Source organism: Phaenicophaeus curvirostris, chromosome 7, assembly GCF_032191515.1.
Source record: "Phaenicophaeus curvirostris isolate KB17595 chromosome 7, BPBGC_Pcur_1.0, whole genome shotgun sequence".
Classification (NCBI taxonomy): Eukaryota; Metazoa; Chordata; class Aves; order Cuculiformes; family Cuculidae; genus Phaenicophaeus; species Phaenicophaeus curvirostris.
Genome location: NC_091398.1, coordinates 31,647,776 through 31,673,829, shown reverse-complemented (window position 1 = coordinate 31,673,829; position 26,054 = coordinate 31,647,776). Strand labels below are relative to the sequence as shown.

Genomic DNA, 26,054 nt, shown 5'->3' with positions numbered 1-26,054 from the left:
CCACTTCCCTTTCTTGGGTTTATTAAATGGGGAAGCACTGCGGTGAGGTTTTAGCCTGCACTAAGGCCCAGTGACACATGGCATTTTTGGTTTTTTTAGCACAACCTCAAATTAGAAATCTCACTCCTGCTTCTGCAATTTGCTTTTGACATTGCCCGTCCTGGGCGCCGTAGCAGTGTTTAACAGCGCTGTGTTTGCAGGAGGTCTGGTGGGATGATGGCTCTGGCCAGTGCCAGCACTGCAGTTTTGGGTTATGCAATAGAGCCCCGCACTTTGAGAGCAGTGTTCGGGTTTGATGGCACCGCTGGTATCTCCATCCTGGGGCTTTTGGTGGGACCTGTTACTGTAAAAATCACTATGCCTATAGACACATCTTATGCCAGGCTTCTGTAGCTGTTATTCACCTTCCCTGTTGTAGTGCCTGGACAGAGGATGCTGATGTGCATCTGAAGGCTGAGGTGTAAGAAAAAAAGCAATCCAGCTTTAATATTTTTTCTTGTCTTAATTCTCTTTGTTCTTAGCATGTAAGCGTTTACCAGAAGCTGCTGTTAAGAAAGAAATGGGTAGTATTTGATTTATTAACTTCCAAGTTGCAGGTGGTGGGTTGAGCGTGATTTGGGGAGGAAGGGGAGCTTGTCTGTGCCTGCAGCGGTGCCAAGAAAAGAGTGGCATTAAGCAAATGTAACCCCTACCAGCAGGGAAGAAGGTGGCCTGTGGCAGAAAGAAGATGGGGAACGGCGCCTAAACCACATCTGCAATGTCTTTTTTTATGCCATGTCAGCTCTTGTTATCTTTCGGGTTTTGATTTGGGGGATTTAGGGGGCTATTTTGTGTAAAAAGGCAGAAACTGAGCAGTGCCTAATAAAGCAGGACCTGAGAGGCAGAAGGACTACATAAGACATGGAAGTTAACAATAATCCTTTGGTGGTGGTGAAGTGCTTTTGCAGCCGTGAGCCGTGCAGCTGTGGGGGAGATGTGGCTCCATCTCTGGGGTAGCTGCCCCTCAGGGCTGAGGAGGGCTGGGGAGCACGCATGTCTGCCAGCATGTTTGAGGCTTATATTGGTAACAAAGGATGGAGCGTCAGCTTGGGTCACTGCGATGCTGCTTCACAGTGACAGCTGCTTTGTTAGCAGTCCCATTTGTCAGGGGCAGGCAAGTGGCTCATTCGGGGCCAGGCAGTGGCTGTGTGTGGTGGTGTGGAAGGGCAGTTTGGGGTGAGGTGAACTTAGTGAGGGCCTCTGAGCCTAAACCCTTTTCCGTTGCAGTGGGTTATAGGACCACAAGTGTCTCTTCCCCACCAAGGAGCAGGGTACGGGACAGAAAGCTGAAAAACAGATGAAGCTGGGCTAAAAAGCAGAGGTGTGCATGGAATGGTTGGACTCGATGATCCAGTGGGTCTTTTCCAACCTGGTGATTCTGTGATCACACTGTGTGGGGCACAGGGTGGCCATCGCTTCTTCTTGGCAGCCAACAAACCTGGTCTCAAGCATTTTGAGTTCCCCTGCCTGCAAAGTTGCTGCATAGCCCAGGGGGATGTTATGGCCAGATGAGTAGCAAGGAAATGGCACCATGTTAGCATCTCTCTAAGATGTGGTGAAGGGTCACTCAGGCTGCATGTTTATCCTAGAGCTTTCTAACAGCCTTTTTCCTTGCTGCATTCCTGTTTAGCCTTAGCTTTTATTGCTTGCAGAAGCTGCTCAGCAGAAGCCCTTGCTCTGAGATGCATGCGCACTTGAGAAGAAATTCATAAACCAAAAAATTCCTTCTGAGTAACAGGTGTCTCATAGCAGTGATGAGCTGAAGGCAGAGCACCCATGCCGGGTGTCGCTGCTCTGTGGACATCACCTCCCCAGCTTACATTTCTCCCCCACAACTGTGAAATGTTTTGGCTTCAATGAGAATTTATATAGAATGCACTACTTCTAATAAGAAAGGAATCAAATGGGGGACCTCCACTGTCCTCTGACATTTTCAGGGTTAAAATGTCAAGCTGGGTATGTTCCACTTAGTTGCATCATGTGGATTAGAGTAAAGAAATGTAAGGATTAGGTCAGTTCCATTTACTTCTATCCTGTGGGTCAGCCTAAAAGAAATGTAAGGTCTGGGTCAGCTGGGGCAGGCAGGGCTGAGGGCTGTGAGGGGGATTAACTGGAAGAACAGCCAACTGAATTCACCTTTGTCCTGCACGAACCGATTCCATTCTCATGCTGTGTACAATGTCCCTGTGGATGCTATTGGCCATATGTCCAATATCAATTATCTGCATGACAGCACCTGAGCCCCAAATCAAGAAAAACTCCTCTTTTTTTTCTTCCCCAAACCAGGTCTTTTCTGATGCCAGTTGTTGACATTCCTGCATTCCTGTTTGACCTCCTGCAGAGCATGGGGGCTGCTGTGCCCTTGCAGCATTTTAGGGAGGCGCAATGTGGTTGTTCAAGTGGTGATTTGAAAAACATTTCCACAGGCAGAGAAGGAACTGTTGGAGGAGCCTGCCGCTGCTGTTATGCGTGGGGTGTTGGCTTTTAGGTGTCATTTCATCAACAGGACCTGATGGCTGAGCCCAAGGTTCATCCCTGGGCTGCTGCCTGCAGGTTCTTTTCTGAAAGGCCAGGTCTGGCTGTCCTTGGCTAGGGGGCAGTGAGCTCCGAGAGCAACACTCAAAACCTCTCAGCTTTTAGTGGTGAATGTTATTGAGAAACTCTCCGCACTTTTTACAGTGTGAAGAGGATGATAAACCACAGGGATGTGTGTTTACCCGCTGTGGGAAGCCAACAGTGACCCATGCTTGCATTGTATCATGCAACCAGGTGGCACCTTCTGCTATGAGAAGCAGGGACACCCAGCTCAGGCTCACGGATGATTTGGAAAGGTGGAGAGGGGCACCCCAGGAGCTGTGCTGGTGTTAGCATCACTCTAGCAGTAATTTTCCTTACAAGCAAGGGGTTCCTGAGCACCAGCCACTATTATTTTGGAGGACTGTGTAGAGGCAGGGAAGTGGGGGCACTCACACCTTGGCAGTGTGTTACTGCTGGCCACTGATGCCTGTCCTCATGTGTTAGTGGTCTGCTTGTTACCTGTAACAGAGAATCCAGGGAGTATTTTATATTTAAAACACAACCTCTACCAATGCAGACTTCCTGGGTTGGGAGGATGGGCTTTGGCTCAGGCACAAGCTCCGTCCTCTTGGCAGCCCTAAGGCAAGACAGACGGACACCTACCGCTTTAGGAGGGACCTGCCCTTAATGTTGTCTTGCTGGCATCCGTGCAACCAGCCTCTCACTCCCAGCAGATCCTTTGATTTTTGCAGGTCTCTGACTTTACACTACCAAATTCAGCAGTGTGTCACGTGTAATTCTGTCTGTGTTCATCTCTAGGAGCCGTGGCTGAGAGCCCTGATGTAGAAAGGGGCTAAGAGCCACGTGGGGAGATGTTTGCGTCCCAGATTTCATCTTCATGAATACTCTGTCTCACTGGCACACAAATCCCTGATGGCCTTGTGGAAGAGCATGCAAATGACTCAGGGCATGTATTTGCTCGTATCTATGGTCCTGGGATGCTCTTGAAACCACCCTGACCTGGGGCATTATTTCCTCCCTTCCCCAATCTCTCTCTTCTGCTTCCTCTCCTGATTTATATTTTCCCCTTTACCCGTTTTCTGTTCCCTTTTAATTTCAATGCTGAGACATATGCTGCTCTCCTCTGAGAGCATGCACCTCCCTGTCCTGCTCCCAAGAAGACTGAACTTAGAGGTTCAAATGGCCACTGGGCTGGGACAGGTGGCACAGGATGACTCTTGCCCACAGGCTGTAACCCATGAACGCATGGGCACAGCTTGTAGCTGCAGCATGTAAAAATGTCTGGCTCCTCGCTCTGGTTGCTCTGCTGACAACCTCCCATGTTGCCCAGTGCAGCTGCTGTGTTTCAGGTCAGAGGAGGTTGTGTTTCAGTGCAGGTGAATGGTTCTTAGCTAGAATGCTCTGTGCTCTACAGTCCCTTGAATTTCTTTCATGATAAATAAATGCAATAGTAGGTATTACGCTACCAGGCATTACCATTATATTGCTGATTATTTGGGAGTTGGACTCTGTGATCCTTATGGATCCCTTTCAACTTGAGATATTCAATGATCTTTGCGTTTCTTATGGGAATACAAGTGATACTTTTATTCATATTTCTGTCCAACGCTGTGTTTATTCTTTATCTTCTTTCGTGTTTCTGGCAGCTAGGATACACTGCCTGCCCTGCCTTGCTCTTGCAAAGGGTTATTCACACCAAAAAAGCAGTTGAGTCGGACTTCTTTTCCCCAGCATATTGAGTGCTGCTTCACCAGTTTCCATTCCTGGCACGAAAGGGCAAGGCTGACTTTCTTTTCCCCTCCTTTGCCCCTGCCTGGGCCCTCATTGCTGTCAAAGTCTTGCAACTCTCCCCAGATTTGGCAGCAGCTCCTTGGAGGACCGACCCGCACAGAGCGTTGCTGTTCCTGCCTCTTTTCACTGGGGTTTCTCCTTGTCCTCGAGCAGACCTTTTGCAAGCACTAACGCATGCTAATGAGGCATTAAACACCAGGGCAGAATTAAAGAAGTGACTCTGCAAGATCTTTATGGCAGCCAAAGCTCTGTCATAGAATCATAGAATAGTTTGGGTTGGAAGAGACATTAAAGATCGTATTTGGGTCTTTGCATTTAAATTAGCACAGTGTGTGGGCCACAACTGGAGGTGTCATCTGATGGTGCAGGCATGTACCCAAACGCCACTGTGCTGCTGCAGCCACACTCCCTTGAGCTCAGAAACTTCCTATTTCAGCAAGCAGAAAGCTACGAAAGAAAAACAAGATGAAAACGTAGCTCATCACCTTCCCAATGCCCAAGGAGAGAAGATGGTCTTAGGATGAATGTTCTATATAGCCAGCATCCAACCATATTTGCTGTATGCATTTAATCCTTCTATTATATTAGGGGATATTAGAAATTACTATGATAGAATTATTAACAGAAGTAAACATTTGGAAATGATGCTCTATTTGGGGTTTAGAGGCAGGTGAAGCCTTAAACCAGCAGGTGAGTGAGATTCTGGATCTCTGCATTTCTTGTTAACGTGCACTGACAACCTGTGAATTTTGCTCAGTTTGCTTTAAAAACTGAATTTAAACAGCTGACGAAAAGGAAGTGTAGCACAGGATATTGGTTCATTCTTTCTCTTTTCTTTTTGTTTTCTTTTGAATTATATTCTGACTTCTTCCAGCTTCTTTGGGAAGGGAGAAATCCATTCCAAAACCATGGACCTTTGGTGAACTTGCACCAGATTATGCGTTTGCATCCAAACACAGAACTGGGCAAGGCTCCCACAGCACTGGCTTGCACAGAGAAAGAATCTCTCTGCTTCAGAGCCCACTCCTCTTAATGAGGTCCAGCTGAAAGGATATTCAGCCCATTTGGGCTTCAGCTGGATGGGAATTAGCCTGCTTTTCATTTGAAGGGTGGGCCTGAACCATATAATTTGGCCCTGAAGTTAGGCATTTGGGGTTGTGCTGCTTTGTTTTGGAGCCAAGTTTTGTTTTAAGAATAAATTTGGAGGCTTTTGGGTGGTAGAAGGTGGTAGGAACCTGGTTAGGCACCAGAACAGGGAGATCATCATTCTTCCTGAAGCCACAATGCATCGGTGAAATGTTTGTGGCACTGTAGCTTTTCCCAAGCCTTTTATGTGCATTCCATATAACACATGGTCACCATATGTCCCCTTATCATTCTAAATCTTCCAGAGCCTTTGGTGACAAAAGCTAAAGGCTTAATGTAGAGTTGTGTAAGCAGACCTGAGCTAAGAGATGGGCCAAGAATTATATAAGTGAAGAGAAAAGCTCCTGGTTGTGTACCCATGGATGTTGGTGGTATCTGGGCACGGTTGGGAGAGCCAAATGGAAATGGTTCTTTGCCAGGTATGTTTCTTTGTTGAGCTTTTTGGAGTGAGAGAAAACAAATGGTGGGAGCTGCAGTGAGGGGGGCTTTGTGCTCTCCATCTATTTGAGGATTGCAGATGAAATTCCTTAACGTGCTGCAGGGCCAGAGAGTTGGCTGGAAGAGAGGAGCACCATGGTGGGAGAGATGTTGATGCATCCCATGGGAGACCCAGACACCTGCGTCAGAAGGGATTTATGTTGGTGGGAAAATGTAGCAGAACAGAGCCCTTTTTGAGTCAGAGAATTAGAGGGAAACAAAGGAAGTGGAAAAACTAGAGGTTCCCCCCTTTTATTCCTAGGTTAAGGAGTATGAATTCATAGCAGCTTTTGCAATGCCCTCCATGTCAGGTGCTTGAGTGGTAAAGAAGCTGAGGTTGATCACATGCCCAGTTTGGTGGGATGGTATTTGGACCCACGGCGCAAAAGGAACAAGCACTCCCATCCCCATTGCTCCCATTTGGGAGGAAATATTGCATCTCTGGGAGGGTCTGGCAGCAGCCCTTGCCCCATATCACTCCTTGCATCAGTAGCAGAGTCAGCAGCAGGACCTAACAGCTCCAGCTCCCAGCTCAGGGTCATCATCCAGAAGGCCACATGTGGCAGGCTTGGCCAGAGGCGCTAAGTCAAGAGATTTGTGGAGTGCCGAGCTGACTTAAAAAAAAAAAAAAAAAAGAGGAAGATTTTATTTTAAGAAATGCAGCTTTAGATCTCTTTCAGGAAGTGACTCTTAGCTGCCCAATTTGGCTTTTTGTTGGATCATCAGCTGTGACTTGTGATTACGTTTCAGCTCCCTTTCTGTGATGGAGACAAGGAAAATAAGGAAAGGCTGGCCAGGGCTGCCGCAGGAAGTCTGCCTGCCCCGGATCGCTTTCAGCTGCCTTCATGAGACAGCAGTTTTCAAAGCTCTGTTTCCCCTGCCAGGTTCTCATTTATCCCAGAAGTTTCCAAGGGTGTGAGAAGTTGTGGGGCTGAGGGTTTTTTGTTTTGTAACTGCAGTGCTGCAGCGTGGGGGATGCTGGCAGTAATGTGGAGCTGGTGAGGGGGCTCATGGGTACCCAAGGCTGAATTAGCAGCTCAAACATATATTTATTCCTTCACCTTTGGTTTCATTAGTTTGTATCTCTGATGCTATTTTGATGACTGATGAGCTCAACCGGTGCTAGGATTGAAATAAAGGCTTATTTAAAGCCTTGTTGATTCTGGGCCAAATCCATGTGCTTTGGGGTAAAAATATCCATTGAAATTAATGCAATGGGAAGATGCACAGATCTATGGTGTCTGGTGTGAATAACATACAGAAAAGCACTATTTACTTATTACTAGACTCTTAATGTTTGTTTCTGTGTTTCATTATGGACAAATGAATGTGTGTAGTTCTATCTATTACTCTCTAGAACTCCCTGAAAGGAGGTTATGGAGAGGAGGGATCTGGCCTCTTCTCCCAGGTGACAGGGGACAGGACGAGAGGGAATGGCCTCAAGCTCTGCCAGGGGAGGTTCAGGCTTGACATCAGAAGAAATATTTCACGGAAAGGGTCATTGGGCCCTGGAACAGGCTGTCCAGGTTAGTAGTTGAGTCACCTTCCCTGGAGGTTAAGGGACAGAGGGATGAGGTGCTGAGGGACATGGTTTAGTGACTGGTAGGAATGGTTGGACTTGATGATCCTATGGGTCCTTTCCAACCTAGTGATTCTATGATTCTATCTGGTATGAATGGAGGCAAACAGTGGATGCATTGCAGTTTGCAGAGAAACCTTGGACCCTTAACATTTGTCTGCTTATATAGTAATCTCCTTTTTTGCAAGGAGGTGGTTATGCTCTGTGGGTTCCAGGAGTTCAGGATGCTTCTGCCAGCTTCCTGCCCTTTCTTTCCCTGCCAGACCAATGGGACTAAGGGAATGGATCCTAAGCCTGTGCCCACTATTTAATATCTCCTGAGCTCTCTCTGGCTTCCTACTGGTGCCGACCATCTGGCAGCAGGACGGTGCCATGAAGCTGAGCTGTGCCGCAGGCTGCCTTGCCTTGCCTGGCCTCTTGATGTGCAGTGCCGGCTGCTTTGAGTCATGGAAAGAGATTAGTGGGGAAGTCAATGATTTATTTGCCTTAGCAGGCGCTGTGTCTTACCATAGCCCTTTCCCAAGCCATGTTTTCAAAGTGTTCAAAGCCTCTTCCACTTCCCTTCATCCTCCCACTCAAAATGTGCTGTTTCTGGAGCCTCTCCTGTAGACATGGGATGCTTTTGCCAAGAGATCATGTAGTCTGGTCAAAAACTGTTAGTTTGACTGCTTCTTCTTTCATAAGCAGATGTGTTTGGTGCCTTCACTCCTAGGGAGAACAAACAACATGTGGCTTCTGCATCTGGGCTCTGCGGGTGATGGGCACAGCGGCCAGGGCTCCTTACAGGGGTGGCACTGAGGAACCTGGAAATGGCTTGCTGTAACTTATTTATCTTAATTGGTTTTTCTGTTGGGGTTTTATGGGGTTTTTTCAAACTAATTATTCAAGTAACTGAAAATGACAAAAGCACAGCATGTTGAAGGTCCTGACCCAAAGCCTGGATGTGAACATGTAGGTACAAATATGAGTGACTTGATTTAATGGGAACAAAATGCAGTATGACCTTTCCCATCCTGAGTGCTCAGAAACCAAGAAAATTACTTAAAAATCGTGAGGATTTTTTGTCTTGTTTTGTAGGCACATAGATTTAATATGCTAGAAGGTGGGAATTAAGGAGTGTCGGAGGGACTTGTTTTCTAACCCTTTTTCCCCCTCCATAAAAGCTGGGATATTTTTTTATTTCTCTCAAAAGCAAGCTGGTATTTTTGCATTATTTTGTGCCCCCCAGTAGTAGGGGGCTTTCTGAAAACCACTTTCTATCAAAAGACAAAGCAAAAGAGCTTTTAGTGCACTGAGCTTCAGCCCTCTGGGTGCAGCAGCAGTCGGTGCTGTTCCTACAAGACAAAGTGGGTTATTGCAGAGGGCAGGCGGGCTGTCCTGCCAAGCACACAGCCACTGCGGGGTCCCGCTTTGCAGCCTGCTCTCAGGAAGCCCGGGATGAAATTGGGGTCAGAGGCTGGAAGTTTCTGCCAGAATCCACTATCCAAATTCCTGCTTGCCAGCAACCACCTGGCTCAGGGGCCAGAGCTGTGGCACATTGCACTGGTGTCGGGCTGCCAAGCCGGGTTTGTGCAGCACCAGGGTGAGTGTAGATGGTCTTGGTCTGCGGCTGTCGTCCCGGCAGGCAGCTGAGGAGGAGAGACAGGGGCAGCTGGGGTGGAATAAGGACATCTGGATATCCTGCCAAAAGCTGCCTGAGTGACAGCGAGATGTGCAGCCCGGCCAGGGCACAGCAGTGGGATGGGGATGTGTTTCAGGGCAGGGAGAGACAGAGCGACCAGCTGGGCTGCAGGTCTCAGTCCACCTCAGTGACCTCCTTGGGAAGAGGGTGCCTCCAAGCAGCAGTGCACTCTGTGGCTCTTAACCTTCTGGAGCCCAGACTAGTCCAAACCTAGTCTGAGGACTGCTCTTTGACCCCAGAAGCGTTGCTTTCCTCTGTTACGCCCTCCCAGCATGTTTCTGCAGCCTCCCTGACATGTGTTTTATGTTACACCCCGCAACAATCAAGAGTTGGACGGAAAGTATGTTATCAAATTCAGAGGGAGCATTTCATTACCCAGTTAGATCTGGATCTTTTAAACATCTAAGATCGTCTCATTTCAAGGATGGGAACATAAGAAAACATCTCTTGCTATGTTTGGAGAACATAATAAACGTCCTTTGGCTTCACAAACCAGCTTTAATAGAGAACATGCAAACTCAAAGGGTGCAGGGGTTAAAATCCAGGGTATTGTCCTACACCATGAGACTTCTGCTGGTGCAGAGTTGTCTGGAAAAACACCCTCCTTGAGGACACAACTGGGAAGTGAAACTAGGTTCATCATCGGCATAGTGGTGGAAGGCTTCCTGCAGGCATGATCTTACATGCCACAGAAACTGCTTAACTGCATCAGCGCTGGATTTGACTGTAGGATAGCAGGGACCAGAAATGTGCAGCAAATTCTGCTGTGAAATAGGAGTACCAGGTAGCACTTTGCGTGCTGCAAACCTCAGGTCTGGGTCACCATCACCGAAAGCCTTGCAATGACCAACATGCCACATTGCCTAGGGATTCCTTTCAAGCTATGTCCTGAGCAAGAGGACCGAGTGCTCCAGGTGGACGTTAAGTGTGCTGACTTGTGACACCTGTATAAGGAATAAATGTATCCCACTCACCACGTGTCTTCAAGCTACGTGAGAGATGGATGGACTGCACCAGAAGTGGAGCTCATGGTGCTTGCGAGAGTGGCTACTCTTTCAGGCTGATGCAAGCAGCAACATCTTTGCTTCTAAAGGTCAACATGGAAATTCCCACTCTTGGCACATTCTCCATGATGAGCTTCAGCCAGTGGCTACTTGTGTGTTGAGCCAGTGTAGCTGAAGCAGAAAACGTGTTTCAACATGTTTTTAAATTTCAAGCTGACACCCTACACAGTCACTCTTAAATAGAAGAGTTTTTTCTTCATTGCTTTCAAAAAATGAAATTGTTTGCTTTAAGATGCTGTATCTTAAATTTTCCAATCAGTGAGTTTTAATAGGATGCATTATTTGGAAATGGTTCTTTCCCTTCATTGGGACAGTCATTCCAGGCTCCATTCCCAGCATGTCAGGGGCTGGAAGGGACGCGCAGGATTTCTAGCCTCCTGTACTGGCCTAGGACTGATGGCTTTAAAAAGTGATCCGTATCATGAGCAGTAACACAGCCAGAGACACATTTCCAATGGATTTGCATCTTGTGCTGGGCTCTGTGGTGAGCCGAGGCTGACAACGCAGGGGCTCTATCCCTCTGCCCAAAGGTCAGTACAATGGGGTTGTATGAATGCAATTGGCTTGCTTCTCTTGGCCTTCACAGCTCAAATTCAAGTGTGAATACGTTTATTAAATGCCGTGTACACAGAGCCCCGGTGCTTTGGATTCCTTGAAGTGGTGCCCGTTTAAGAAAACTGTGATTTATAGCTAATTTGGACACATGTATTGCTATGGAGGCACCAAACTTGCTGTGTGCAAGGACTCAATCACCTAAATTAATGGTGAATAAAAGGCAGTCACCTCATTCAGCTCAAAGTAGAGGGTGCAGGGTGTCCCTGCTCTGCATCTGCACCCTGAGCAGCAGTGTTAGTGGATGGAGTTGTGTCCATGGGCTCAATAGTAGAGCTTTGTAGCTTAGCCAAATCTGTACAGAATGTCTGGGGAAAGGGTAAGGCTGTTGTCATGAAGGCAAACAGAGTGAGGGATTTTTAATCTCCATCAGATGTAGGCGGGGAAGGAGCTCACCTCTAGAGGTCTTGGAAACATAATCTCCTCTGTCTAGTAATGTTTGAGTTTGCAGGCTGGATCCAAAGCAAACGGTGGGAGTGAAAAAAAAAAGGCTGTAGGGAGGCAACTTGCAATGTGCTGGGATGTACGAGATTCCTAGTGAAACAGAAGGTGCTCCGGTGATTTTTGGCAGGAGATACAGCTTGACAATCCACAGCCTCTCTGGCAGTCTTGGAGCAATGGGAGAGGCAGGGAGCTCAGTAGTTTTGTGCTGACGAAAGGAACATGTATATAATTTGTCTTCTCTGGGGCACTTGAGGCTGTTTCCAGTGGGAAAGCTGAACTGTAATTAGATTGCTGATGAGCCTTGTATACAAACTCTTCAGCTCTATAAACTATGCCTTCAAAGGCATCCCTTCTCCTAGGGACCGACCAAGGAGGAATTCAAGCAGAATTTCCAGCTTGCTGATGGATGCCGTTCTGAAACCAGATGCCTGGCAGGCAGCCACTCCGCTTACCGTCACTGAAAGCCTTGAAGCCTGTTGACTCTCTCAGCCCGTCGCTAAACCTCATAGCTGTAAGGGGATGCTTCAGCAGAAGAGTGCCCTTACTGGATTGGTTTCTTCATCCATCTCTGCTGTGAGCTGCCCTGAGCTGTTCTCTGGGGGAGATGCAGCTGGTCCCAGCAACCTTCATGGTATTGGGTGGGACATAGAGGTCTCACTTGGACACAAAAGATGGTGCTTGTTGATTTTTTTTAAGGTGTTTTAAGGTTTTGGGGAGTACTTCTGAAGTAAAACTGTTAGAAAGGGAGGGTAGAAAAGACCTAATGAAATTATCAACCTGCTAGGCTTTTTGCTGCTAAACTCTGGATTCAAAACCAATAAGGAGTCACTGTTCCATTCTTATCTCCATACCTCTCAATGTAGATAGAAAAAAAAGACATTCTTATAAAACAGCAGCCAGCCCAGTAAACATGGAAGCCCTTGTAGGAATGCCCTCTTTTACAACATTTTGAGGGCCCAGTGCTCCATAGCACACGGTCCACAGTGGGCAGAGAATTGTGGAGGAGGAGAAAATTGCTTGTTGAGTGGTGTGACCTGGAGAAGACTAGGCTGGAGTATGGCTTGGGCCCCCCGTTCACTGGCACAGTGGTTCTGCAAGCAAAATCCAAGGCTGTATCAAGACAGAAAACTGGATGCAGCCTGGTTGTGCGGCCTGCTGTCCAGTTCCTGCACTGAGCAGTGAGATTGCATTGGCTTTGCTACATCCTTTGGTGCCAAAGGATTTGTCTGCACAGTGCCATGCCTTTAAGATGGACATATCTAGTTTGAGAAGCAATATTTTGAAAGTTGCTGCCAGAGACTCTTCATCAGCTAAATATTTTTGCTACTCCAGTAGCAGTGGAAATCATGGGACTAAACTGCACCCTCCTAGCCTAGCCAGAACCTTCAGGTGGGTACACGAGTGAAGATGAGTGATGCTTAGGAAGAGCTGAGGACTCAGTAACAGAGATGCTGCTCGCCTTCTGTGGCAGTGGGAGCTTTAGCACTCCACAAAGCCCTGTTACACAGCGCTGGGCACCAGGAGGTGGAGGTGGGGAATATTCACACTGTGGGTAAGAAAAGCTATCAAAATGTGCTCTTGGGTGTTAATGTTTGCTTGGTGGAGTCAAACACTGAATGGGGGCAAACTGGAGAGCGGAGGATGCTTAGGAACTTTCATCAGAAGGCAGGAAAATAAGAGTTACAAGTGTGACACCTGGCTGGAGCATGTGATCTCTACCAGCTAATTTTATTTGGGCTCTGCAATAGTAGGTGGTTGATCCTTGCGTGGACTTGGGAGGGAAGTAGCCTTGTCCAGTTGTAGGCTGTGTCTGCTTGAAGGGAGCTGTCCTGTTCTTCCCGTGGTCACCATCACTGCTGGTACCTCCCAAGAACAGTTTGTGTCCCTATCCTGGCCGCCTTGTCCTACCTAGGAAGGGAGAGGTGCCCATTTATGTTGAGCAGCTATAGAGGGAAGCTGGAGGAGCTGGGACTAGGTATTTTTTGCCGCTGCATGTAGGTAATTATTTGAAATCTAGGCATTTCCTATCGCCATGTGTTTGTTACTCTGCCAAATAAAGCCTCTCTGGTAGTTTTCCCTGCTCGTTCCTCCTATGCAGGGACCTATGCAGCTCACACCTTCCCCCTGCTCTCTCTTTCAGGCCACGGAGAATGTCACTGCGGGGAGTGCAAGTGTCATGCTGGTTACATCGGGGACAACTGCAACTGCTCCACTGAGACAGACAGCTGTGTTTCCAGCGATGGGCAGATGTGCAGCGGCAGGGGCACCTGTGTCTGTGGCAAATGTCAATGCACCGAGCCGGGAGCTTTTGGAGAGACGTGCGAGAAGTGTCCCACCTGCCCAGGCGTCTGTAGCACTAAAAGGTACTCACGGGGGGTATTCAGGAGGGACTTGTTGCTGGTGGTAAGGGCAGCAGTTGGCTTTGGGAGACTTTTCAGCTAAAGAATTACTCCTGCTTCATTTAACTGGGGTGATTAGTCCCAGGTAAGCCTCCTGCCGTTTGGAACCCATGCTAAGCAACCTAAGAGTATCCCAGATAGAGAAGTAACAAGTGTTGCTGCCCAAGTTCTCGTGGAGGTTCATGTCTCTGTTAATTTCCCGCGCTGCCCTGCTCTGCAGGAAGGGATGGCAACCTGAGTTTTATTGCACCCTGAGCTGCACGAGAACTGCAAGCTGTAGAGGAGAGGTTGATGGGGCTGCCTGCCTGCCTCACAGTGATGGAGGTGCACTGGGCATTAGCCCAGAGTGGTGCGGGACAGCAATGCTGTCTGCCTCGATCTCAGGCAGGATGGATTTTGTAGCTGTTGATACGCAGCTCCCAACATCCAAACATCAGAGTCCCCAGATCTATCAGCTATTTTTATACCTTCATTGAATCCACCCTCAGAATAAATCCGTCCTTGGATGGAGATGCTTGGCCCTGAAGTTTCACTCTCCTTGTGGTACAGATGTGCGGCCTCCAGACCAACAACCAGGGAGTTTTGCTTTCTGAGAGGTGAATCTCTTTGTTCATGCTGCTTCTGACGAGTGCTTAATCTTCCCCTCTGTGTGTCTTTCCGCAGGGACTGCATTGAATGCAAGCTGTTTAACTCAGGAAGACTAGCTGATAACCAAACCTGCCAAAAGCACTGCAAGGACGAGATCATCACCACTGTGGATGTTCTCGGTAAGCAGGCAGCAGCAAGGCTGCAGATGGTGGGAGCAAATGACTGCGGTTTGAACTCCTCTTAACCAGACCAAGACATACCTGTAAAGAAAACCTCAAAGAGAACCTGACATTTAGAAATATGTGTGTGTGTATGTGGTATGAGTATGTGCATAAGGGATATGCGTGACCCTCTCTCCAGTCTATAATCTGTATTGAAGTAAAAACTCCCTTTGATTTTGACAGAAGTTTAGATGAGCTGTGAGAGAGTGCAAAAGAACAAAGTAGCACCTGAAAAAAGCATTCTCTAATCTTCTGAGAATACATCTTGGAAGAAGTAAGCTTGTGAAAGAAAGCAAAGCTATTTTGGAGATGATGAGTTCAGCTTTGGTGGAACTGACAGCTAAAAGTCCCACCGTCAAGCTCTTCTCTTTCCCTTTGTGTCCTCTTCCAGAGGTCACCCTACATGTACATCCCCCAGCAGATGACTTTCTCCCCCTTCTTTTCAAGCGCCGTTCTGGAGTCCACAGTTGCTATTTGGGAGGGTAGAGTAGACCCGAACTGTGATGGCATTAATCACGGCCCTGACCTTGGCCTCTGAGGGAGGGACAGAGAGGCTATTTTTTCTAGATCAGTTAGGGATAAATCACATTTTCGATCTGACATTTCCTCCTTCTCTTCCTGTAGCTTATAGAGATAGGAGTGCTCTACCTTGCTCACTCTCTCTCTCCCTTCCTCCTGAGCAGCCTGCAGGTGATGTTTTTCCTATTTACTCCTCTCACATACAGTGTCTAGTTTTAAAATTGCAACCGGAGGCTTTCCTATCTTTTCCTTTGGGAGACTTGCTCTTGTTCTCTCCATCCTCCCTGCAGTTTATTGGGGAGTGCACCTACACTGGCACACTGCAAGAGGTTACAAGGCACTTTCAAACCTCACAACCCTTCTTGCTTAGGACTGGCTGGTCTGTGTTTCTTTTGAGCTAGGGGATTAAAGCTCTGCTTGGGTGTTGCACAATGCCAAAGGCAGCTTTTTTGCTGACTGTGCCCTGGGAGGTGAGGCTGGGCTGTGGTTTGCCTCCTCCCTGCTTGGCTTTGAGAGAAAAACACGGCCAAATTTCTGGTTTAATCCATTTTGGGGAATTACCCGTATTCTTCTGTTGAACTATTACAGTCAGAGCGGGGGTGGTGCTAAGCTCTAGGTAAGCCAGGGCACTTTGTGGCCTGGAGATCTGGACTATAAGAGAACGAGGTAAAGCAAAATATTCCTAGAGAAAGTGTCTGGGCACTATGGACTTCTTTACAGGCAGTTTCAGTCAAATTCAGCTATTCAAGTGCTTTTGTGTTATGTAGCAGGTGTTAAAAGTCCCTGCTGAGAGGCTGAACACTGATATTTGTTACCGAAGACATAGGTCTGAATTTCTCCAGCCCTGTCTTTAATACCAGTGTGTAGGTAGACCAGACTCTCCTGTCTAAAAGTAGGAACAGCTGAGGTTTGTCCACACCCATCAGGACTCACCAGAGGGGCAGTTGCATCTGATCTTAGAACTGTTGAAATGGAGAGTATTAATCTTTCAACTGAAAGCAGGTCAAAAGCATTGAAAGGAAAGACAGACAGGAGAGAGATAAGGGCTGGAACACCAGTGGTCATTAACGTGATCATTTTTCTGTGTGACAGACAGGCACGGATATGAGTGAGGAGGAGAGCTGTGGGGAGTAGTTTCTGGGTGCTTAAGCCGAAGTCACACATTTGCCAGCCAATAGCACTGGGTGTGCGAATCCCTTCTTCACCCTTGAAACTCTCTGTCCGTGCAGGCCTGCAGATGTACTCCTGCAGAGCTAGCTGGCACGGCCAAAGATGTTCCCCCACCTCCCTTCAGGCACTGTCCCTGTAGCAGGGACCCCCCATGAGCTGTGGCTGTGCCAGGCAGTGGCTCTGCTGAAATCACCCCTGGAGCTAGAGCTGCAAATCTCAGATGGTGGCTTTGCTGAAACTTTTTAATTGCTTTCATGAAGCAGCCTTCCTCAGGAAGCATTTTATAGTGACCAGAGCAGTGACAGGCTCTGCTGGGTATCTTGAACAGGCAAACAAACAGCACCCATGTGGCAGGGGAATTAAATGGCTGCATTTCTTGCAAATCCCTCATATCCTTACCATCCCTTCCAACCAGCTCCTCCCTTCCCCCTCATTCCCCCCTCCCCTCTCCATTTTCCTCTGTCTCACCCTTTAAAAACAAACTTCTCGATGGTTCCCAGCGCTGGAGCCAGTCAGCACAGCTGGAGTGTGAGCCAACCATGAGCTTCTGCTGCTGGCCCCATCGTGTCGACACAGGCTGTGTCTCTCCCCCTTGCTTTCTCTTCAGCTTCCACTCTTCAAGAGATGTAGCAAATTAAGAAGAAAACAGCATTTATTGCCAAAGCAGACTTGTGCTAAGGGGGTGTGTGTGTTTATGTGTGAGATTGCCTCTGTTTGCCATGCAATGTTTGCTGAGTGCCACCTTTTCTAAAGCAGTAAGACTAGATGCTGCTTACTTACAATTTGCATGAGTCATGATCCAACTGTGCTGCTTTCCAGGCTTGCTCCCCATTCCTCCACTCCCAGGCACCCATGCGAAGCCCTTCTCAGCATGCAGAAATTTGTGCTAATTCCTAACATAACCTGACAACTAAGCCTACCAAGTGCCATAGTGCTGCTTTAGACATAGCCCGTTAGAGAAGAGGACTGGATCAAAAAATCATGAGGAACCACGCCATCTGAAATTGTTAGGGGGAAATTAGGTTAAAAAGAAGAGGATGTTGAAAGCGTTTGTGTAAGAAATTGGGATACAAGAGTTCCACAGTCTTTAGGATTCTTTTTTTAATATAAAAAAAAACAACCCAAAATAAAACTGTTCCTCTGCATCTTGTTTCAGAAACGGATGACCCAAATGTGATCCTCTGTGCCTACCCAGTGAATAACTGTGTCATGAAGTTCACCTACTCAGAGCTTGCCAGTGGGAAATCCAACCTCACCGTCCTCAAAGAGCCAGGTTGGTCCTCCCTTGGGTTTCCCTTTAATAGCATAAGGTGCCTTGCAAGAGGTGACAGGCTGCTGGGGGCAGAAAGGCTGTTTCCACTGGCTGCATGAAGACATGTGCAAGCAGATGAACTGGCATGATTTTAAAAAAGTAGGATGTTTTACAGTGCTGAACCCCAGTTCCAAAGGCTCCCAGTTCAGTAAAATAGGGACTCTGGGCATGAAACATACACCTGAGCCGCCAGCATTGCTAGCGAGGGGCTGAAGGGGTTTCTGCCAGCTTGGGATGCTGAACTTAAGCCCAGCCTGTTTATGTGGCAAAAAGTATGCCATGTACTGATTTGGAGATATAACCACTGGGAGCAAAAAGAATCAGAAAGGAACACTTGGTGCTACTGCTCACTAAGTTGGGATGTTTGGAAAGCCTGACATCACCTATAGAATCTTCTGCATTTCAACAGAGCTCTCTCTGGTCCAGGCAGTGTAAGGCTGCGTGTCCCTGCTTGCCTTCCCCAGGCTGCCACAGGCAGCTGTGCTTCCCAGCATTATTTTAATCACATGTAATGTAGTTTCTCAAAAAAAAAAAATGCATGCTGCAGGATAAGCTGGCAAGCACTCAGCAGCAGCTTCTCACAGTCTGCTCTGGTCCTCTGAGACACAGGCCAGTATGGGAAAGACCGAGATACTGCACGTTTTATTTTGTTTGTGCTGCGGCTTGCACTTAATTGAAAGACCGGTTGATTAGCTGGCAGTTAATGTACTTATTTAGTGCCTAGTGATCACCTGCCTCCACGTGGGCCAGAAGCTGAGCTGGCTTTTGCCAGAGGCACCTTAACTCTCTGTGTCCCACAGGGGTTACTCAGCATTAAAACCAGATGTCACTGGTGATGGTGGCACTGCAGCACTGCTCTTCTCCTGAAGCACTATGTGATATCCCAGCCCCGGTGATGTCTATGAGAATTGTGCCTTCTACCTGCCTATATCCAGAAATTTATTTAATAAAAAAAAAAAAATCCCTTTTGTTTCAGAGACGGCTGCTGCTTTTTTTTTTTTTTTCAATTTACTCACTGTCCTGAGGTCCCTTGCTCAGTGGCTGCAGTCCAGGTCATTGCATCCTGGTATCCTGATCCAGGATATACTCACATCCGAGCTAATTACCTTCTCGTCCTCATTACCAGCATGCAGCTCAGCTCCCAGTGCTGTGACCATCGTACTGGCGGTGATCGGCTGCGTGGTGCTCATCGGCATCATCCTGCTGGGGCTCTGGAAGCTGCTTGTCACCATTCACGACAGACGAGAGTTTGACCGATTCCAGAGCGAACGCTCCAGGGCCAGATATGAAATGGTAAGCCTGGGGCAGGGCTAGCAAGATGTACCAGCAGCAAAAAGCTCTGCAGTGATGGAGAAGGGTGGCAGGCACGAGGGCTGCTTTCTCGGCAGTGCTGGAGGGCTGAAGAGGGTAGGGGAGCAGGGACAGAGCTTAAACTGGGGGCAGCCAGGTTGATCAAGTCTACAAGGGAGACCTCCTGGGAGGCTTTAGTGCTCAGCATTTGAGGTCATCGCCTGTGCCTGCAGACAGGACAGAAGGTGGGTCTGATGGACAAACTATGGGCAAACAACACTGATTTTGGATCTGAATGCGTGTTTCAGTCGAAGCCAAATGCAGTGGTATCTCCAAATCATTTGGCACAGGAATTAGGGATTATACACATTTTCACCATGACACGGTCTTTGCTCCTCACCGTTGTTCTTTTTGTCCATTCATTTCTCCAAAGGCATCCAATCCTCTCTACCGAAAGCCTATTTCCACGCATAACGTAGAGCTCACATTCAACAAGCTCAACAGGTCTTACAACGGTACAGTTGACTGATGGGATCTCGGCACCCGGGGCTGCTGTGGACAATTGCTTGACTGTGTGCTGCTTCCCCACTTGAAGAGGGGATCCTCTCCAAGGATGAGAATCCCTTACGACAGGACTGGTCGGTGACCAAAGCCTGTTATTTGCACAGTAAGGAGAAAAGTCTGGTTCATTCTGGAGGCACGGACACGAAGCAGGCTCCCCGCCTGTGCTGATGGACTCTGGGCTGTGTGAGACTCCATACCCCAGCTTTCTGGATATAATAAACCTGCCAACTAAGCCAACCAAGTGCCATATTGCAGCTTTAGACATATCCCATTAGAAAGGGGGACTAGGTCAAAATCAGGGGAACCCACGCCATCTCAAGTTGTTAGGGGGAATTAGCTTAAAAAGAAGAGGGTGTTGGAAGCATTTGTGTAAGAAATTAGGATATGAGAGTTCTGCAGTCTTTAGGAATTTTTTTATATAAAAAACCAAAATAAAACTATTGTGCATATATGATGCTGTGAGTAGAGTTCATCGTCTCTCTGCTGGACCTCCCTCCACTGACAGGAATGAACAGCAAGGATGCTGCCTGATTGATATATTAATAGAGCCTTATCAGTCAAAGCTTGGATGTAAAAATAGGAGCTGGAGCCACAGCGACTGCCGTGAAAGGTATGTTGATTTAATAGCTTGGTGTTGACCCAGGGTGGGGAGTGCTACAAGGAGCTCCTGCCCAGTGCTGGTGGTGTTAAACCAATGGGAAAGGGGTGGGAATCAAGGGAAGCTGGACTTCAGGCTGAGGAAACTAAATGAAACACCCATTCCTTGGGGAGCACAAGTAGGCGTGCAGCCTGGGTGTCTGCAGGAGGGTGGCTGGGAGAGCACAGCAGCTCATCCAGACCTCTGACTTTTTACTAGAGCTATAAGGTCCAGTGGAGCCTGGCTGGAAAAGCAAGGGAGCTCTGAGCCTGAAAAGGAAGCTCAATAAAACCTGGTGTTGTTGCTTCACAACATACCTTATGTTTTTGCTTTAGTTTTGTTGGGTCTCCCTTTTCCCCCCCAAAACTGTTCCCCAGGCTCATCTGTTTCCTTCTAGAGCTGGGGTTTGGGTTACCCCAGCTAACAGCTGCAGCTTTAAATCCGCACAGACTGCAACAGGGCTGCAGCCGCCAGCAGGAGAGAGAAGCCAGAGCAATTGCAACTGCCTGCTTTTCTTTTTTTTTCCCCTTTTCTTTTTTCTTTTTTTTCTAGTCTCTTCACCCTGAACAGATCATGCAATAGTCAGCAGGAGGAAGCTTGCCAGGGAAAAGCAAAAACAAATGGCGTTCATTGTTTTGACTTGCTCTTCTCATTGGAAAGGAGCCATAAGTCCATCCTTCCGGATTAATTTTTTTTATTTGGTTTTGCCAGAGAAAGCTCTTATTTGCTCAGTATAAACAGCTCTCCTTCAAGAACTTTATGATCCACCCCCCTCCTCCTACCAGCAGCACTGAAGGAATGTAGCAGACTGCACTAAAAATAGCTCAAAATAGGGATTTTTAGGAGTGCAGTAAGTGCCACATTGGCAGCAGTGGCACATTAAATGGGGAAAAAAACCCAAAACAAATGAAATCTGTACCCTGTCTTCCCATTTGATTCCACTAAGTCTGCCTTAGCAGAGAAGCAGGGTGCATACATCCTGAAAACAAGTGCAAGAGGAGGCTCTGTTTAAATGCTGGTACTACCTTTGTGTAAGCCCCTTTGCTGGGCTGGGGGATGTGCTGCCTCCTCCCTGTGTCACCACGAGCAATAGGACAGGCCTGAGAGATGCGGAGGGGCAGCTTTTCAGAGCTCCGTGTTTCCTACCCAATACTGAAGAACAGGCTAAAGTTTGCAGGCTGAGATATTGCGTGATGAATACTGGGGACTAACACTGCCAGCTGGGAAGGAGCATCCATAGGGCAAATTTGGTTTTTGTGACCATCCTACCTAGGGCCAGGCTGGTAAGGTAATAGAGTTCATCACTATCACAAAAGCAAAAATAGAAAACAGTCAAAAAATAATCATCGCAAGTAGACAGAGCGAGTTTTAGCTTGGTTCATGTGACTGCTTCGCACAAGCTGTACTGCCCCAGGCATGGAAAGGGGGAGCAGGAAGTAAAGTGGAGGGAAAGGAAGGGCAGGAATGTTTTCAACCAGCTGTGTCACCCAAAGTAGCAAATACTGTGAATAGAGCTCTGCTGCCATTAATTTGCCAAGGACCAAGGAGTTTTAAAACAAAACCACATCTTTGCTTTCTTCCTTTGCCCTCCAAAAGGAAAGGCACGGGCAGTGCCCCCCTGCCCCCCTTCCCTTGCAGATTACCTTCTCGCTGTGGCATTTCCCAGCACTCATTTCCCAGCACTCTGGGTTAGTGCTGAGGCCAAACAATCAAGAATCGACGTCCAACTCATTGCTAAGGGCTGGTTTGGATAGGGGAGTGGAAAAGGGGAGAGCAAGGTGACAGGACATGACTGCAAGTGCCTTCTTTCACCTGCAAAGGGATACTCAGCTGTAAAGCAAACTGGTCTAAAAAGTAGGCAGAGAGCAATGTGTGGAGTGAGTAGGTGGGGGAAGGATGCCACAGGCCAGGCACTCAAGCCAGTGTACAAAAAGAAGGAAATAAGAGTTGATGCCATCAGTGAAGAGCATTCTGCTGCCTGCGACGCTGAGCCAGGCAGTGCAGCGTGATCCCTCTGCCCCCACCAAATTTAGCTTTAGCTTCTCCACAAGGTTGCATCTGGAAAAAAAAAAAAAGACGGAAGAGATGCTAAGAGCAAGAAGGCTTTGGCTTTACTGTGTAAGCAGATCTGCCTTGACTCCTGCAAGGTTAATGCCAAGCACAGTCATGGGAATGATGTATTTCAGACAGCAGCAGTTTATTTGTGTCTGTAAATACAGGCAGCTCGACCACAACTAGCATTCTTGAATGAAAAAATCCAGCAGAAGGCATCAATGGGTCACGTGTGATGGAAAAACGTCAGTGTTTGTCTGGCCGAGCTGGAATCCGGATGCCGTTGCAACATCAGCTCCTCCTGTCTCCCCAGCCACAGCTGGTGGCGGCTGCTGCTGCAGGGCCACGGGGGCTGAGGGCCACCAGCACATTCTCCCTGTGCTGCTGGTGTTTCTGGGGGAGAGAGCATAATATCATGCCTTGGGGAAAGTCAAGGTCTATGGCAGCTTTGTTAGCTTTGTGAACTGTGGAGATGCACCATAACCCTTTGCTGTGACACAAACCTGAATGAGGCGTGCGCGCTTTACATCCTCTTTGCCCTTTGTTGTGGAGTGAGAAGGTGCTCGGGAGCTGAAGGCAAAGCCCAGGCTCTGGAAGATGAAGGTGCCACACTCCTGAACCTGATTAACCTTGCATAAAAAAGCAAAGGAGGTGGCGTGTTGAGGAGAGGGACACTAGGATGCCTGGCAGGAAAAACCAAGGTGAGGTAACTGACATTTGCAGCCCAGCAGCATCTCCACATCTGAACTGCAACTGATCTTTGTTCCTCTGCTTCCTCTTCACTGCCAGCCTGCAAAAAGTCAAAACAATACAATACAACAGAGAGACAGGGTTTTATTTCATCCTGTGCCTTTCTCTGTGCCCCCTAGCTAGTGTTGGAGTCCACTGAATGTAGCCCAATAGAAACGTCTCTATTCTGCCATCACAACCTGAAGGGTTACTCAGCCTGCAGCACGCAAATATTGCGACCATGGGGTTGCAGGACTCCATCATGCACAAGGACACGGAGGCTTTACTTCCTAAATCATTTAATTGCATTTTACTACAGGCCAACACTATCAAAGCAAGTACACTTTAGCAAAACAAGTTTATCTGTACTATAAATTACTACCATAAATCAAATATGTAACTATTTCTGCTGCTGTTGAAATAAAATTAGTGGCAATGAATATTAGTAGCAACTATATATTTGAATTTTACAAGTTACTACAGGATTGCCACTAGTAAAGCAGCAAATATACTTACCAGTAACTACTTAGAACAAGACAAAACAACAGCCACAAGTTGCACCAGGGGAGGTTTAGATTGGGTAGTAAACCACATTTCTTCACTGAAAGGGTCATCAAGCAAATAATTCCTTGGTTTTGCACTTACCAGTGGTATCTTGAGCTGTCTCTGGTCTTGTGGTCTCCAGCTGCACTGCAAAGATGCCAGCTGCACTCCTCAAGGATGCTTGTGGTTTGCAGGACTGGTTCCCAGGCTGGCAGGCATTTTCTCTGTCACTGTTTGAGCTATGCAATATTTTCCCCTTTACAGTCAGGTCACCTTTATGACTGCTCCCATCATTAGCTTTAAATGATACTTCTCAGTAAAGCAGAAACAATCAGCTACAGGGAACACTGCAGGATCTCCCTGTCTAAATAGTCCTATTTGTGAAAACAGCTTTTGTATAGCTACTATTAGTTGTTCAGGAACAGATGAAAAGCAACTGCATTAGCTTGGCTTCTCCTGCAATATGTATTTGGGCCAAACATAACATATGACCATCACATTTTGGCTCAGGAGATCATGCTCTAAGTAAGCAATTTGCAGACACAGCCTTGCTTGGGCTCCAACCTCGTTCTCCACACTGGCCAGCCTCTGCCTCCAGCCCTGCATTTTCACAGCCTGACTGTTAGCTTCAGCTCAGGAGAAAAGGTTCAGAGGAGGACGACAGTCATGCAGAAACAGAAAACTGAGACTGAGGACAAAGTGAAGCCAGACACGCCTGCAAAGGCTTGACGAAAGAGGAAAACTGACGCTGGAGCAGGCACCGGGCTGAGTTTTACTTTGCTGCAGTATTCGAATATGAAGCTGTACTTGTCATTGTGGTACCAACCGACTAAGAACCAGGAGAGTGATTACGAACAAATCAACCATCCAGCCCTGTTACAAGCCTTCCAAACCAGATCATATCCCTGAGTGACTGGTCTCCAGAACCCAGATCTGGAAACAAGCTTCCTCTGGGTGTTTCACATTCCTTTGGTCCTGTTCCCTAAACGCAATGTTTGTGTCGCTTGCTAAAAAAATCCACAGCAACAAACTTTCCAAGTAAATTTAAAAGGAAGTGATTCAGTTATTTTCTAGGGATTAAGTCTTACAAAACTTTTTATAGAATAGGCTACAGAAGTTCTAGTATGACCTGTCAGTTAATGGCTAATAAAGCAATGTTGGTACTGTGACATGCAGATCATACTTTAAATGATAAAAATTTTAACCTGCATGGTTTTAATTCAGTGCTGAGTTTACCAGGATTTTACAATTATAAGTCCACATAAAGTCCTGCTCTTACACAGTTACACTGATTAAAGTGCCCAAGCTAGTTTCTGTTGACACAGCACTCCTCATGCTAGACAGCAAAACCTCAGAGAGATAGAGTGAACTTTATATACAAATATCAAAAGTCTGCACTGGTCTCTCATGCAGTTCCCATTATGCTGCTCAGGAATAGCAGCATCAGCCTTCTTTCCCCTGCAAGCACTAACAACACTTGATCACAGTCTTCTTTCATTATGAAAAGTGTGATATCCTTTCATTCTGTTATAAATCACATTCCAGAGTGAATTACGGATCACAATTTCATATAAAAGCCTACTTGCCAGATAATATTACTCGTGTGATAACCCAGTAATTTAAATATAGCCTTGTGCCTCTACCCTAGACTCAATCAGATCACAGAATGAACAGCAAGACTTTCAGATTCATACATTATGATGCAAATGAGTTTTGTAAATTGTGACCTAGTTCCCATGTTAGGAACAGTTGGGACCAACAGCAGGAACTAATGCTATGAATGTGAGCAGTGGGGGCAAGCAAGGAAATCAACATTTGTTCTTAATTTGAAACGGATTTTTAATCACTTTCAGGTGCCTCAAAGAACATGCACACACTTGTTTACTATAATCACTCTGACAGAAGAATGCATATAGGAGGTAACGTTTTTGTTCTACTAATTGAAATGTTTGCAATTTGGTGACAAAGGAAGCACCAGAATAGAGCCCTTTCTGGATTATTTACTGCATGCACAGTGAAGGACTGTGAAATGATGTTTTCCCGAACGATCTGTTCCTTCCAGAAGTCTTTTTGTCAAAAAAATGAATTGCAATTATCCTCTAAAAGTGACTGGATATTAGATCACATCAGTCTTTCCAAGTCCAGTTGCTACTTTTTCAGCTAGAGGCCTATATACTAGCTCTCAGAAGACCCCACTCAGGGATTAGGCTGCATAGATGCCACTAACTCACTGTATATGATTCAGCACAGTTAGTGCAAAACACCGAACTCACAAAATTCTGCTTGCGCTGTAACAGTGAAACTACAACATAGTGCTGAACGCCAGCCAGAGGCAGCTCTCTGGTAAACTCGACTGTTTTAAATGATGTCATCAGCAAGGGTGCAATTTGCTGGAAACGAGACAGATGATACCAACTCTAGACATGCTTAAAATTATAATCACAGAAACTATTGGCATCGACTATCCTGAAAAACAGAGTCTAAGCTCCCTCTGGTGGAAAGAGTAACATTCTGCAAATCCTCCCCTCACTTTGAAGGACTAGAACTTCCTAGGAGTTGATATGAAATTTAACAACTCCCAGACTGTTGCAGGGTTGGCTGCATGAGACATGACTCTTTGATAGTTCCAGCTATGGAAGGCAGATAGGAAAGCCTCCAG

At 47.0% G+C, this 26,054-nt stretch overlaps 1 protein-coding gene and 1 long non-coding RNA gene across 2 annotated transcripts in view; both read left to right on the top strand.

The window, feature by feature from the left end:
- Positions 1-19,888, top strand: part of ITGB5 (integrin subunit beta 5) — a 61,376-nt gene extending 41,488 nt beyond the window's left edge. Inside the window, exons 11-15 of the mRNA XM_069861469.1 lie at positions 13,512-13,734; positions 14,434-14,537; positions 17,425-17,541; positions 18,707-18,873; positions 19,304-19,888. Coding sequence (XP_069717570.1) covers positions 13,512-13,734; positions 14,434-14,537; positions 17,425-17,541; positions 18,707-18,873; positions 19,304-19,399 — 707 coding nt within the window. The 3' untranslated portion in view covers positions 19,400-19,888. The remainder of the gene's footprint in view (positions 1-13,511; positions 13,735-14,433; positions 14,538-17,424; positions 17,542-18,706; positions 18,874-19,303) is intronic.
- On the top strand, positions 12,643-13,456 carry LOC138722821 (uncharacterized). The gene is made up of 3 exons (XR_011337754.1): positions 12,643-12,810; positions 13,034-13,211; positions 13,243-13,456. It is a non-coding gene; the product is annotated as an uncharacterized lncRNA (long non-coding RNA).
- Positions 19,889-26,054: the final 6,166 nt, after the last annotated feature.